The sequence below is a fragment of the Pithys albifrons genome, chromosome 5, assembly GCF_047495875.1.
Source record: "Pithys albifrons albifrons isolate INPA30051 chromosome 5, PitAlb_v1, whole genome shotgun sequence".
NCBI classification, from domain to species: domain Eukaryota; kingdom Metazoa; phylum Chordata; class Aves; order Passeriformes; family Thamnophilidae; genus Pithys; species Pithys albifrons.
The window spans coordinates 58,082,436-58,098,667 of NC_092462.1; the positions used below are offsets into that span (position 1 = coordinate 58,082,436).

General features: G+C 39.6%; 1 protein-coding gene across 1 annotated transcript in view; it reads left to right on the forward strand.

The window, feature by feature from the left end:
• Positions 1-2,436: 2,436 nt before the first annotated feature.
• Positions 2,437-16,232, forward strand: part of ADGRA3 (adhesion G protein-coupled receptor A3) — a 54,505-nt gene continuing 40,709 nt past the window's right edge. Inside the window, exons 1-2 of the mRNA XM_071556702.1 lie at positions 2,437-2,887; positions 14,878-14,949. Of these exons, the coding sequence (XP_071412803.1) occupies positions 2,613-2,887; positions 14,878-14,949 (347 nt within the window). The 5' untranslated portion in view covers positions 2,437-2,612. The remainder of the gene's footprint in view (positions 2,888-14,877; positions 14,950-16,232) is intronic.

The following is a 16,232-nucleotide window of genomic DNA, read 5'->3' on the forward strand; positions in this document are numbered from 1 at the left end:
TGGAATTAGCTTCACTGCAAAAGTAGTCAAAGTAAGAATAAAAATCAGAGAACAATACTTGTAGGTTTCAACAGCAAGAGTTTAAACAGAGACATAATTTAAAGCTGTAGTTTTGCAACTGGGATCCATAGTTAGAGATCTTAATAGGTGTAGTTTCAGTGGAGAGGAAAAGAACAGAGCAAACAGAGCTCATAAACATCAAGGGTAAGTAGCATACAAATCTCTATATTGGAAGGAAAGGAATTGGGCCTGATATTAAGATGAAAAACAGTAGTAACAAATTTGACTCTCCAGGATTATAGGAAAAGAGAGAATTAAGATGGGTTGTGATCACAGGCACCAAAAGCAACAGTTCACCATTTCTATCATGACCTTTAGTTTATGTGACTGTGTGGATCATCTCACTGATGCAACTGGTCAAAACATATGCATTGCCGAAAATGCAAGGTAAGTTACAGAAGCAAGCAGCTTGAGAAAAACCATGAGAATGTTCCCTCCAGTAGTGCAATTTTGATTAGCTACGCTGAAATTGTGGTGATGCCGTGCCAAAATTCTGGTGGGATCAATGGCGTAAACTGGCATAAACTGCCCAGACAGCCAGAAGAGGCAGTTTCATGCCCTATCTCCTTGCTGATCCTTCACCCAGTACAAACGTTTTATGTACTTGTGCAGTGAATAGGGTCATGTTATTGACGTAGCTGAAGGTTATGGGAAGAAAGTAGCAAAAGGGAGGAACTGTTTAACCCAGCACTATTTCCAAGGAGAAAAATATCTCGGCCCATTGTTTGATACAGTCAATCTGGCTTTAAAACTCTTGGTGCCAGATCAAAAATGCTAAGATTGTATGATACAAAGCACTGTTCCAATACAAACTCACTCTGCAGTTTGAATTTGTTTGAAATGAAGCCCAAAATGGAAGAATTAACTCTATACTGGTGAATTTTACGCTAATTAGATCTCTCTTCTCTTACAGTTGGTATAAATACAGTGTAGGAGCAGAAAACATTGTCAACTTTGCATTTTGTGTCCTGACCTAATTTAGTTCAAACAGTGGCCTCATATCTCACCCAGATCAGGTTGGTCCTGCTGAGTGACTCAGTGGCACACAACCCTAATATTAAAGTTCAGGGACAATCTCAGTACGTGGGACAGGTTCCATTTTAATTTGCAAGAGGCCACAGAGTCTAGGAGTAAAGGGTGATTGTGAAGATTTATTGCAATTCTGTTCCTCTTGTTCCAATCCACAATTACGATGGTTTGCCAGTGTCTTTCATTAGGTTGCATTTAAAACTGAGTCACAGTCTGAGTGTTCAACGTTATTCAAGGACGCCTTAAGTTAAAGCATTTGTAAAACTCATTTTGGCAGCTGTTACTGCCAATATCTAAAATGGCATTTCTGTGTACTGTCAGGTATTTTGCAGGGTACTCTTTGCCAGTGCTTCTCTGCAAGGGTGGGGCACTGTAAGTTCTAAGTTAGGGACCAGAACTTCCCAGGAGTTCTGCACAATCTGTCTTAAATTTTTTAAAGTAGGTGCTGCCAGTTCTTGTAATTTGATTACGAGTTAGGTCACAGTTATTTTATTATCCTCACACCTAACAGAGGCAAAGAACGTATTGAGAATTTCAGCTGTCATTGGCATGACAGTGTTTGTGCCTGGCTGGCCTGGCTGTGGAGAAATGTCAGAACATGACCTACTTATACCCAGAAAAGCAGTCCCAGGTGTGCAATGAAAACACACATTGTACGTAGGTGTTTAAGGGATTTTTTGTGGGTTTTTTTGTTGCTTATTTTAAACTGGAGATTGATGATATTGAAATAACTTTTTCCATACTTTGACTCTTTGGCTGTCAAATGGGAGTAACTGCTTACCCCATCTTACAGTGATGATTTGAGGACAAATGTCTTACAAGTGCTGTTTACTTGGCGTTAAGTTTTGAAAGCCATCCAGCACTTCGGCAGGGGATTGTCCTTTCTCCATAGAGCATGACCAGCAACAGTCCCACTGCCTCGCCTAGGGAATTAGAGCAGAGGGGCAAGAGCCAAGTCATGGAAGCAGAGAGGGAAACCAAAACGCTCTATTTCGATCCTTGGGAACTGGGCGCACGAAGGGCCAAAGCGGTGCTGATCCGTGCGGATGGCAGGGGTGTCACAGGCAGGCCCTGGGAGGGCAGGCAGGGCCGGGAGGGACAGGCAGGGCCTAGGAGGGACACGCAGGGCCTCGGAAGGCAGGCAGGGCCAGCTCCCCCGGCCCGGCGCCGCGCACGCGCGGGACATCGCGGCGCCCGCGACGCTTGCGCAGTGTGTGCGTGGCTCGGCGGGGGCGCTCGGTGCCGCGGGGCAGGACCCGGCTGGAGGCGGCGCTGCCGCCCCCCTCGGCCCGCCCGCCCCACACAAAGGCGGCGCTGCCGCCCCCCTCGGCCCGGCCGGTCCCACACAAAGGCGGCGCGGCCGCGGCAGACTCGGCTCCCGCCCCGCGGCACCGCATGGCGGCGGTGCCGCCCCCGCGCCGCTAGGCCAGGGCGGACCCGGCCCCCTCCCTTGCTCCCTCCCTCCCTCCGGCCTCACCCGCCCGTGCCCGGGAGGAGCGGCGCGGGTGCCGCGCAGCCCCGCCATGCTGCCCCCGGGCCGCCGGTCTCCCTGCCGCCCGCCCTGCCGCCCGCCCCGCCGCCGCCGCCGCCCGGCGTGGCTCCTGCCCGCGTTGCTGCTGCTGGCGGCGCTGGGCGGCGGCGGGGCCGCGCTGCCCCCGGGCTGCAAGTACGACGGGCGCCCCAGGAGCGCCGGCAGAGCGGCGGCCGGCGGCCCCGTGGAGGTGAAGGTGGTTTGTAGCAACCTGGAGCTCGCTCAGGTCCTGCCTCCCGAGGTGCTGCCCAACCGCACGGTCACCCTGTGAGTACCATCCCCGCGTGGGGCGAGGGGGGGCGGCCTCGGGGCGGCCTGGACGAGGCAGGGGGGCGGCCTGAGGTAGAACGGAGGAGAGTGGAAGCGTGGGTGACCTTTCTTTGCTGCTTGAGAAGGCCCCGGCAGCGGGTGTGCTTTTCATGTTTTCCCTTAGTTTCCCGAGATGGTGGTTTTTAAGAGGGAGTGAAGCGTCCCGTATCTCACCGGCGAGGCGGGACCGTCCCGCGGAGCCCCTCCCGCCCCGTGGAGCAGCATACCCGCACTCCCCCTTGTCCTTCATCCCGCAGCACGAGTGCTGTTTTTGTGTGGAGGCAAGCCTCGCTTATCCGTTTGAGTTGTAAGTTTCAAACAGGATGGACGACTTACTCCGAAATGAGAAATTCGTTGGCTTTCACTTAGACATGAGTGCGCACATGTAAAGAAAGGATTTGCAAGTAGTTTTCCTTCTTGAGACATTAACCAGTCACTCTAGCAAGGAAGTTCACAGAATGGTTTGTGTTGAGAGGTAGCTTTAAAGATCACCTGGTCTAATACCTCTGACATGGGCAAGGATCATCATCAGCACTGGATCGAATTGGTGGATGGTCCTACAGGGGGAGCCCAGTTGCAAGTGCAATCAAGTGGTATGCAAGAGAGTCGATGAAAAGAAACAGGGGTGTAGCTTAACATGTTTATCTCCTTAACCGGAAATCACAGGTTTGAAAGATCTACTAGTAATCCAGTATTTTAAAAGTACAGAATATACGAAGTTCGGTCATAAGAACAACAGACTGCTCCTTTTGTGAACTTTGACAGCGCAGAAACACCAAGGAAGGACTTCCTTCAGGGAGTCTAATTGAGGTGTGGGCACATCATTTGCATAGAACTAGACCTATGAGAAAAGAGCCAAAGAAAGGAGAGGTGATTAAGGTTAAAGAAGTTCTCACTTGGCAATCTGCAAGGGTTCAGGGAATATTTCTCAATTACTTGTGAGAAGTGACCATAAATGCTGCTGTGTGAAGTTTCTGAAGTAGAAAACAAACTAAAAAGTAGAAGGGAATGGCTGTTTGAGCCTCAAATACGTTTTAGTCTTTGTTAGCCTCAAGTGCTTTACAACTGATTAAATGTTAAAAATATGGTATTATCCATAAAAAATTTGATATAAGTAGATGTTGTTATGCTGAAGTTGACTGTGGGGGTCTTCTGGTTCAAAAAACTTGAATCACTGTTTCAAAAAACTTGAAGCTCTGATTGCTGTGAAAGACAAGCAGATACCAAACACAGTGGCCTTGCTGTGAGTGGATATTTGTTCGTAATTGCAGTGACAGAAGAATTTGGGAGAATGGCTCATCTTTCATCTTGATTTTCATATTTCTTCAATATCTAGAGCATATTTACATATGCTAAGTAGTTGCTTGCAATTAATTGGCCTTTGAAGTTCATAATAACTTCTGAAACATTTATTTTTCCTTTTGAACTTTTAAATAGACATAGCAAGAAAAAATGGGATTTTTTCATTGTTATTTGCAATAAATATATCTGCATTGATACAATTTAATGAACGCAAACTTTAAAATTTTGCTTAAATATAAGGGAAGGAGTGTTACATCAATGCTCCTGCTTTTTCTAAGAGAGTGGACGCTAACTGTTGTGTTCAGATTCATGATCTTTTGAGTTTGTTGACTCTTGAGGCATGACTTTCCATATCTGAGTGTTTTGTTGTGGTTTGGTTTTGGTTTTGTTTTTCTTTATTTTTTAATTATTATTACCAAATCCATGTTAAGTTGGATAGAAAGTGTTGGTGATTTTTTGGGGTTTGTTGCCAAGTACTATTTCACTAACATGATGATTAGTAGTGCTTTGGTTAATCGCTATTTAATCTTTTGCCAAAAATTAGTTTTGTTATTTTTTCCTCCCAAGCTGGTACTTAGAATTGCAGCTCTTGGTGGATAGTGGAAGTTTGTCTTATTAGAGTCAAACTGTCCTAAGTTATCTTGAATCTCAATTCTTGTGGGATTCTTCTATTAAGATAAGTACTAGTTCTATTATATCTATTTGGATTATTGGATCTCTGCAGAGATAAATAGCTGAAAATAAATCACTGTGTAAATCAGCTGCATTTTAATTCACTTAATTTTCTTCTACGTTGACTCTATTTTGCACAAACCAATTTTAAAAAGAAGAATCTATATAGTTTTGTATAACATCTTGTTTTTTGAGTGATCTGGGAATGATGCAAATGAAGTCATTATATGCATTTTGGAAACCCAGATTTAATCCTTATCTTTGATCAAACTCTTAGACTTTCAGCAGATCAGCTACTGTGCATTTAGCATTTACAATTTCATTTCCCTAGTCAAATATTTTTGAGGACAAAAGTCTCTAAAAAGTGAGGAAATGTGAGAATCAGTGGAAATCAGGATAATTGGGTAGCACCTGAGGATGCTGGCCAGCTTCTTTCACTATTGCACACCATTGTAGTTGGTGGTCAGTAATGATATTGCTAAGCCAAGCAAGGTCACTTAATTTATGAAATGCCTTTGTCTGTGTTTGCCACAAAACACGTTACTGTCCCAGTAATTTGGGCCAATGTTATTAAAATCCTGAGTTACAATTCAGAAAAAATATCCTAACTGGAGTTCAATTGAGAAGAGACAAAATAATTTTGTTTCACTATTGAGGAAGAAAAGAAAACACTGGAAGAGGAGTATTAAATTATAGAGAGATGTTCATGGGAGAATAAGTAATGTTTAGGATTTCTGGCAGTACAGTAAGCTGAGATTCCTTTAGTATCCAGGTGGAACTACCTATTGCTTTACTGGGCAGAGTAGGTCAAATTCCAAAGTGAATTCAAGTTTACTTATAGCTAAGGAAGGGACTTTTTTCCTAGCCTTGTATAGTAACGACTGATTGGGATGCAAATGAAGGGTGTATCTGTATCAGTTTGTTTCATATTTCAGAGGTCATTTTTGTAATTTAAAACATCTACGGAGCTGCAAGTTTAGATTTTTCAGAATTTAATGGTTTATATGTCCTTTGCATGGGCCAGATATGTTGCAGGTTCATGAATTTGTCATTAATGCCTTATTTAGTTTGTATCTTCACCATAACAGTTTAGGTTTTTAATCTATTCAGTTTAAATGCTTTCATTGTACTAATAGTTAATCCATGAAGATGAAAAACAGTTGAGCAGTTCTTTTAATCAGTGATAATAAAGTATTTTAAATTTAAGAACTTCATGTAAAGTGTGTTTTTGTGACATAAATGATGTTTTTAAATACTGATTTATAAAATCTTGAAAGTCTATGAAATATCTTTAGCCTTTACACAATAAATAGGTAAGAATTTTCATCTTTGTATCTCACTGTGTGTTTAGCAGTGAAAATTGCAGTGTCTTTTTGCCTTTAGAGTTCTAAAGATCATATCCATTAATTACTGTTTATGTGGAATACTGTGTTTGGCTCCTCCTTCTGTAATGCCGCAGGGCATGTCCAGTGGTGCTGTACAGTGCTGTCCTGTGGATCTTCAGGCTGCCGTAGAGTGGATGGGACGCCAGAGCACTGCAGTGCAGAGCTTTTAAGTCCCAAAGGATCCGCCCTGCTTTGGTGGTGTGTGTGATCCAAGCTGGTCAACCAGTCTTGGCAAGGCTGCAGAGCTGTTACTTGTGGAGTAGGGGATTGAGCTTTTAGATGAGACAGACCAACTAAGAAGTCTTTGTGGGGAAAAAACCCAAATGTAATAAATGCAGGCTGATTAAAGATATTTAAGAAACAGGCAATTTAATTCCACAATTCTATCTGCACTGGACTGTGTGTTCTAGGATTCATCCAGACAAGTCTCCAGCATTATGGCTGTTAGGTGGCTGTGGGCTGCGCTGTCTTCAGCTGCTTTGTCTAAGAGTTCAGTCCGTGCCTTCCACTACATCTATTCAATCTAGGGGGAAAAAAGGTGCTTTGAGATAGAGGGAGGGGGTTAGAGTCTAGATACAGAGTGAAGAAAGACAGGGAGACTGGATTAAAAGGCAGAAACTACTTTTGGGATTTGGGGAGGAGCTGCGATGGAAGTGTGGGTTTCTTTGAATAAATGTGTTTGTTATGGAGGTGAGAAATCAGAACTTAAGAGGGAGTGAAGGTGGAAATAAGGTGCTGAAGGCTGAGTGCAAACTGGCTCAGTGTGAGGTGAGCAAGAATTCTCGAAAATTGAGCAACTATCGCCAGAACCACTAAAGGCAGGCTTAGTGACTGGATGCCAGTGGGCACTCTGATGGATCATACAAGGAAATGGTAGTGCTCTAACAGAGTCTGTGAAAACTCTTGTGGTACTGTCCACATGATGTGCTTTTTCCATCTGAAAACAAAGGCTTATTTCTGTCAGATACAAGAACTTGTTACTAATTAGCTGTGTTTTTAGAGTACGTTTTACCTTGAAACTCAGATTTCTAAAAGCATCCTGTCAGATAACCCAGACAACAAAGCAGACAACTGCTTCCAATACCTCAAGCTTTTGTTTTAGGATAGCAACTTCTGATCTTAAGAGGAATTTAAAGCAATTCTCAAAATTGTGTGTCGGTGGGCTCATTGGAGTTTCTGTGGGTTGCAGTGACCAGACCTTAGAGCTTTGTGCTGGAGAAAGGAGGTCTCTTTCAACCCTCTCTTCCTGCTTCTGACACTGGGATGATGAGAAGCAAGGAAAGGGGAGAGGAGATCTCTCCCCCTGAGTGAGGAATGTTACATCTGCATCCAGCTGTCTGTGAAACTGTAGCCTAAACTGGAGCTGGTGTGTTTGTACCTTCCCCTCCCAGTCTCTCACTGTGTGGATATTTGTGGGGTTTTTAATCTCCCCTCCCTGGCTCAGTACTAGCCTTTGTCTGGCTCCATGCCTAGTCAGTTCAGGGAGCTAAACTATCCAAAAACTGTTTACTTCTGTATGCTTAGGATATAAATTTTTGTAAATGTGTCTTTCTGTGCCAGCAGCTGACAGGAAGTGCTTGTTAACGTGTCTAGACAAAGCACTTTCGAGAGAGCAGGTACCCCGATAGGAAGTGTAAATACGTGTGAGACTGGGTGTGACAGTGTGTGCTGTAATTAATACTGCTGTGATGTGACACAGAGAATTTATTGGCCATAACAGCTGAAGCTAGAAGTGGCTGGCCAGGCATCTGTATGCAGTATTTCCTGTGAAATGAGTAACTCTCTTGGCATGTACGCATGGTGGCTTTCAGGATTTCAAGTTGAACTGCAATTCAGTGGGAATCCTAAAAATTGTACAAATGGTGGCTAAGTGGGGAACTCAGGAGGGAGCAGAAGGCAGTAACACAGGATGGTTGCTGCAGAAAAAGTTGATCGTTTTCTCTTAAAATAATGCAGATGCTATGGATAAAAGCAGGGGAGAGAGAACTTGGAGGAAGCTTTCTAGAATGCAGTGATTACAAGAGTTAGGTTACCAGTGCTTTTCTTTCAGCTTTAGAAATGGCAACTCGGAGTAAGAGTTGGAAGAAATTGGATTTTGTTGTGTTCTTTGAATTTTCTCTTAGGTAGACTTTTGAACCTGGAATAAGTATGAGAAAAAGGGGTTTGGTTGGTAAGGTTGTAATTTCACAAGATTTTCTTTTGAAAGTAGTATCATTTTCAGCAACATTGCTAATCATTCTTGCATTCTATTTTGCCCCCAGTTCAGTCCTTTTTCTAAGATGATTTTTATTTAGTATTTTTACGTAGAAAACTTGCTGAGTTGCTGCAGTGATTGACACTCTTTCACTGGAAGGAAAGAATTTCTGTCTTTAAAAACAGTTTGGTTTTAATGAAAAGCAATAAATAAGGCATTTGGCCTTACACTGAGTATCAAGAAAAAAATTCTCTAATGGTAGTGCATAGTGAGCATTGTTGCTTGAATGATGTAGGGATTGTGTAGGAAAAATAAATGTTCATTAGATTATGTAAAGTTAGCACATTACCAGTTAAAATGGAGCAATATAAATAGACACAGTTTTACTTCTGTAATTTCATTAGTTCTGAGTGCTTTAGTTTACAATTTTAATGTTGTTTAATATTCATTATACTTAAATAACAGAAAATCTTTTATCTGTTGCAAACTTCTATTTCACAAATGTTTCATTACTAAGCTTCCTCAAGTACAATGCTTTTGTTGAATTGGAAACCACTGTCTCCTTTGGTCAGGGGCTTTGGAAAGATTCATAGTTCTTTCTCTGTGTGAAGCTTGTGAAGTGTTTTCATTTCAGAGTTACTTTGAAGCAAGTAGTGTTCATGTTCTGTTCAATAAGTTACTAGGTTTCTTTTGACACCAGTAACTCATTAGAAGTCGAAATACTGACTGTTGAAAAATACTGAGTTTATATCCTTGTTAAATCACAGTTTCTACAAGATAAACTTCAAAAAATGTATTTCTTTCTACATGTTCATGACTTTCTGCAGAAATCATTTTTCTTGGTTGTGCAGATGGTTATTTTCATCTGACTTTTGCTGGTGGCTGCTTTCCCAGTCCTTAGAGTATAGTCATCATGAAATGATATGATTTATTTTCTATTTCCTGGCTCTCTATTTGAGTCTCTTAAAATGTGTTGTAGAAGCTACTTCAGCATTCAGCTAAAAGTTAGTGTCTCCCAGTCTTCATACAGGCTTCTTGATGGCCATTGTGACTGGTAAGATTGTTAATGGATGTGTGTGTGTGTTTTAATAATACCCTCTGAAAGGATTAATTTGTGAAGTTTAGAGATGCATTCTAAATTCCTATCTAGATGACTACTGTCTTAGCGAGTTGTTTTATAGCTGACAAGCCAAAACAATTTCTTTAGAACAAAACCTTTTCCACATAATGGTTATTTCCTTATTTTAATGGTGAAAATGGATGCAGTCATGATTTTTTTCCTTCTGTATGAAAAAAAATAAGTTAGTATATCATCTTTAGTATCTATTGCTAAAATTGTAGTACAAAGGACAGACATTGAGTTTGACTACATTTATGTTTTGCGTGCTAGTAACTGTGCATCTACTGCTAAAGGTCTTGCCAATAAGTTAAAATTCAGAGTTGTTTCTTTGCAGAGTTTTGCCAAAGTATCCTGCCACTGTATGGAGCGAAATGGAAAAAGGGTTTTCTGAGCCGAACTTTATTCAACAAAGAAACGTTTCAGCAGTGTTCTTGGAATAGGTGAAAAGCTGTGGGGAGTTTAAGGGTTTTTTTGAGGTGGTTGTTACTTTTTTTTGCTGGAGATATATTATTTCACGTCATCTCTTTGTCTCTACAACTCTGCTCAGTCAAAGGAAGAGGGAAATGTGTTATAAATGGTGGCTTGAGATGAACCTCTTTTTCAGCTGCTTGTTCTTTCAAGTTTTTTGTGTTAATTCCCATGGCTGTATTTTTTAACACAGTAACTAACATTGCCTGTGTTAGTTCCACATTTTATTTTCTGGTATGTAAGGATTGGACAAGCAAAGTGCATGCCTTCCAAGCAGGCATTGTTGATCATTTAAAATAAAATAAAATAAAATTCTGATATGGAGCTCTTAAGAAATATGGAACAGCAATGACATTGGGCCATGGAAACCCTTTCATGAAACTTAAATACATCAATTATGTTGCAAAGACGTTTGTTTAAAGAGTTGAACAAGCTAGGGATGAGTGAAGGTCTCATCTCAATGGTAACTCTCTACTGTTTTCTCTTTAAACTTCTTAATGATGGAAAATTAGCATTTTTTCAGAATTACTGGCCTCTTATCTTAGGAAAAATTACAGTCTTAAACTGGTAACTTAAAATTATTATTGATCACAAATAATATCCTGTGTCTAAATGGTACATAATAGTCCATCATTTCACTGTACATTAATGCACAGAAACTGTGAAAGTGACTATAAAACATCTACTTTGAGGTGAATGCTTTATGGGGTTTTGTCTTCTTATGCCACATCTCTTAATGCTCCTCATAATGTATAGACTAAATATATTAATAGCAAGTTTTAAATTGCATTTTTTTTTGAGATTACACTTACAACATTTTTAAGTGTGATGAAGTGTTCTAGGTTATAAGGAGTGTTGTAAAATCTATCATTTATTGTACTAAACCGTTATGGTTGAGCAACTAACAGCCTCTGCAGAGAAAACACTAAATCAGCCTGACTGTAACTTGTACATCACACTCAAGAGAGAAATTTACCTTGTGCACAGGTATTCAAATCCTTCTACTTTAGGCCCATTATTTTATATGCAATGTCAGAAAACTAATTTTTTTTTTACAGAACTGTAATTTTTATTTTGTTTAAATTGAGTTCAGACAGTTATAGCTCTTTTTGAAGTGATCCTGGCTCCATTTTGAATAGCTTCTTTTTCTGGAAAAATACAGGTAAATCAATAAATCTTAAGATGAAGTAAATTAAAACTAAGATACATGTTATTTCTGTACTGTCAAGGATTATAATTTGCTTGCTTACTTGTCTTAACTTAAATGTTTTGTGAACCTCATGGATTTTTTTCTTAATTTCTCTGTAAGTCTGAAATCAGGCTGTCTTTTCCTGCTGCTGCTGTTACATCTTATGTTCAGTTTGCATTAACTATTAATGACTTTTTATAAGCTCCTTCAGTTATTTCTTTATATATTATTGCAATTTTTCTTCCTGCATACATTTCTGAAACCAGGAAGAATGTTAAAATAAAGGTGTACTTTATTGGGTTTACTGAATGAGTCCTGTACCCACCATTTTTACTATTTAGATTGAAACATTTTTCTCTTTGAATAGAAGTGAGAGTAGCTTCAAAGACTTAAGAATGTGATTTTAATGTTTCAGTTAAATTTTACTAGTTCTGCAGGTATTCCAATTAGTAAATTATTATTATAACCACCACACTTGCAGTCTTGCAAATGTGTATACTGGTTTTCTATTACGTTACATTCCTTGAAATACACGTGTTTTTTTTTTTAAGAGTGCCTGGCTTCCTTGATCTGTACATATGTTTTTGAAAAACAACACCATGTTTCATTTGTTCAGTCATCTAGGTTATCGCAGCTGAAACCAAAGGACAATTTTCCATATTTTCTTCCTGTAAAACAGCTTAATGTACTTGACTACAGAACTGTATTTTCACAAGAGCAGATGCTCTTAGCTGACACTTATGCACAGTACAGGCATTACTGGCCCACACAATAACAAATTCTCAGTATACTTTTAAGTGTTTTTTCCCCTCATTCTTTCCACCATGCCTGTGACCAGTCTTCACCTGGAATTATCTGATATGTAGCATAATGTGTTGATCACACTTTTGCAGTTGGCATATAAATTAATCTCTTGAAAGATTCCTTGAGTATATGCATGGTTCACTGTCTCTTGCTTGTGAAGCAATGGCCACCAGGCGTGACTTGAGATGACTTGTGTGACTCTAAGGGGAGCAGAAGGAATGGGAGGCATCTCCTTCTTTCAACATCAGAACTTGTTAAGATTTAAGATTGGCTTCAACCCTTCCCTCCATCAGAATGAAAATGGAAAGATTTTCAAATAGTTTGTTCAGCAGTTGGGACTCTGTATGTGAGATGAGAGAGAGATTGACTCAAATCCAGAGCTCTTAAACAAAAAGGTCCCTGCTTTGTTTGTCTAAACCACAGAGGCTTGAGGCAATCTTTTGAGAAACCTGGAGAAGAAAACTGCCTAGAGTAATATATGGTTGTGTCAAAAGGATGCTGTTTTCATAGACTGGTATTTCTGTATTTTAGTTTTTATCTTATTAATACTTTAAAACACATAATGAATCCTTGTCATTGGAGGAAAGAGAAGTTGTGTGTGTGTGTGTGTTTGGTTTATGGCTATTATAAAGGATATCTGAAAGATGTTGTAGACCAGAAAGAAATCTCATAGTGTCAGTTTTAAGTGCAAAAATAGTTATCCAGCCTCAAGATGTAATTGGTGTAAGTTAAAGAGGTGCAGGGACATGTTGCATTTGCAGGATGCACTTGATAGAGGACATGTCTGAAATTGAAGTGACTGTAGCAGAAGTTGTGGCACTATCTGACAGAGTGAATAAATTTCCAAGACAAGATGGCGTGACTGGAGAGCTTTTAGAAGAACTTGGGGATAAAAAGTCAAACGATGAATGTCTCAAGTCCTTCTTAGAATTAACTTGATTTCTGAGGTCTAGAGGAATGACAAATGCTCATTTTTGTAAGTGCCTCACTATCTACATGGTCCCAAGTCTGATGTTTGTGTAGAACAAATCAGTAAAATCTATAATAAATATATGGGTACCTGGATAAAGGTATGGGTACCATGGAAAATTTACATCTTCTTTAATGGGAAGCTCTTCCTCACAATTCTTTGGAGGTCTTCAATATCAGCAAAATATTGACAAGGATGATCCAGTTGTTACAAGGAGACATAGAGGCTTTTCTAAAAGGTGTATCTCAGTTCCTTGCTAAAGGCATTTGATGAAAGTATTATGTCAGCCTTAAGGGGAGGGTTATGCTATCAGCAGTTAACTTTCTAGAGGGAAGAAGTGGGTGTGGAAGTAAATGGTTCTTTCTTAGTGGAGTGGCGTCATAGAGACCTGCAGTGTACAACTAATTTCCTAATGACCTGTAAGACTGTGAGTAAGCGGCTGATACAGTTGGGTGAGTTGAGTGATGCAATAAAAATGAGGGCAAAACAAAGAATTTTGGATTAATTGGGCAATAAAATGGCGGCAGCAACAGCACATTGTAGAAAAAATGAAAAATATATTGGGTGTGAAAAAGTTCTGTCTTAATATATAAGATGATTCTTTGCACAAGTGATAAAGGCAGATCAGATGTTAGGAATTGCTAGGGAAATCATAGGAAGCACATCATTATTTCACTGTGTAGATTTTGTGTCTTGTCTGTGTGTTGAATACTACTGTTTCAGTTCTGATGGTCTTACCTCACATTTTTTGAATGTAATAAAGCTGGAAAGAGCACAGAAATGTTTAAGGTGGCACAAATTAAGAATTTTATGTGAAGAATAATTAAGTAAAACATGAGGTTTGCATCTGTAAAGAGACATCTAGTTTTCTGCATAATTACATGTGGTAAAGAGAGGGTAGGTAGGAATTGATTACTGCGTGTTTCACTGTAAGAAGTGGGGAACATCAAATAAAGCTGGCAGGAGGTGTTTTCAAAACGGGTGAGATGAGGCATTCTTTATGGAACAGAGTGTTGTACTGCAAAGCCTTTTTTAAGGAGTTTGGCAGATGCCAAAATTTTAAGTGATTCAAAAGGAAAATAGGCGCTTTTTTTGCAACAGAGAACTATGTAGCTTTATAGAAAGCAGGTCCTTCTAAATAAGGAAACATCTACCTCTGAAAAGAGTTTCCTACCTTGAGGATAATTTGCATTTGCTGACAGCTGTGGTTGGAGGCTGCGGTACTTGACAGGGTGGACCTGATCAGTTATTTCAATGGAAAAGGCAATTCACACTTAGGTGGTCCTTAAAGAGAAGAAAGGGTAGATAGAAGTGCTTGCTGAGCTTATTTGGAGATGTTTTAAAACGATTGCATTGAGGAGTAGGATGAATGTGAGAAGGATGGCTGGGAAAGGTGGCACAGCCTGGGAGAAGTGAGTGTGTGTGTGAGTAGCTGAAAGTAGCAGCAGAGTAAATGGGAAATAGGCAATATGCTGCCTGGTTTGGAAAATCCAAAACGGGTACAGATGAAAATAATGTTGATTGTACAGATTGGTTTTTTTAATACTTCATATTCTACTACACCAATTCTGGTTTTTTATTAGGATAATCCTAGACGAGTGTACTTTGTTTCAAATGTTAAATAATAAGCTTGCATGGTGCTTAGGGCATAGAGCATAAAGTCCTCTTTTTCTCCTTCATAATATTGATGGAGTGCTGTTGTATACACCTCAAGACAATGAGCTAGGCATTGTAGTTTGATATACAGGCTGTTAAGCAAAAAGATTTACACCAAAAGTGTCAGCTGCGGCAAATAATTTTGTTACCAAACTTACAATATATTCTTGACTGTTTGTGTTTTACAGGATTTTGAGTAACAATAAAATAACAGAGTTGAAAAATGGCTCCTTCTCTGGATTACACCTTCTTGAAAGATTGTAAGTAGTTTTAAAAAATCTATTTTCACTTTAAAAATTAAGTGATATACTGTTTACATTTCATTAATAATTCTGAAAACAAAATATCTTAGTGTTCTTATTTTTATTTTTCTTTTTGTGATTGAAGAGGTAACATAGTTAAACGTTCTCTTCATTAATGGCATGTAACAGCAAAAGCAGAATAATCTCACCTGCAAGTGAGAGAGCTTCAGTGGGAAGTTCATTGGAATGCTTTGACAAATGGATTTACTTTGTTGATGGTGGTTTCATAATACAAAAACTTTGGTTGTGAAGAAAAGTACTTTTTGAATTTCTTATGAAGCGTCAAACCCTTTGTCGAACCATTGCAAAGTATATTTGTGGGGGAAGAAGATGTATTAGACCCTCTAAGAGAGGCTAGATTTGTTATAAATCCATTGACTTTAATTTTAAAAGTTTTGCTGCTTTCTTCAAAACTTTGATATATACCGAATGTATGGGGGGCAGGAGTCTGATGGGAATAACTTCTTGGATATCTTTTTCTTCCTGTTTACAGTTTACCTGTCAGATGATACGTTGCCTATGGGATAAGAAGCAGCACATTGTAGCTTCTGTTATAGTCAGCTTTTTTCTAGCTGGTAGAAGGTCAGGATTGGCAGGTTGATCTACCTGGGAGCAAGCACAAACTTTAGAGATAAGGGTTTTTCTGGGCCATTTGACTGGGAAAGTAGCCAGTTTCATAATCATCTCACAGCATCTAGGAAGGGTTCCAAATGACTTCTTGCTTCAGGGGTTTAAAAGTATTTTATTCTTCCTCTAAAACTTTAAGGCTCCAGTCCCAGTCACCTGGCCTAAATAAATTCAAACACTTCCACCATTCCCTCTCCCACATACCAGAAGAAAGATTTTTCTTCGCACTGGCAGTTGAGCTTTATTGAAGAGGTAAGCCATTGTGCCAAAGAAGCCAGGTTATCAGCAGCGATGGCATTTGCTTAGGTAATAAAGGCATTTGCTGACAGTTGTTGTTAGTTGAAACTCATTGCAATTTTCAGACAGGAAATACTTGAAACACTGCTTAGACTGAGATGATAATTTATGTTTTCTCCATGAATCCAAGTCCTAATTTTCTTTAAAATTGTAAGAATGCAGCGTTCTTCTGTCATTTTTAAGGGTTGTGTTTTATATAAGGTATTTTAATGTCTTCTTTTGTGAGGTGTTTTGGGGGTTTTTTTGTTATTTTAATATCTTCTTTCATGGAAAGCAAAAGACAGCAGGAAGGCATCATGTTTTGATCATTTAAAGTG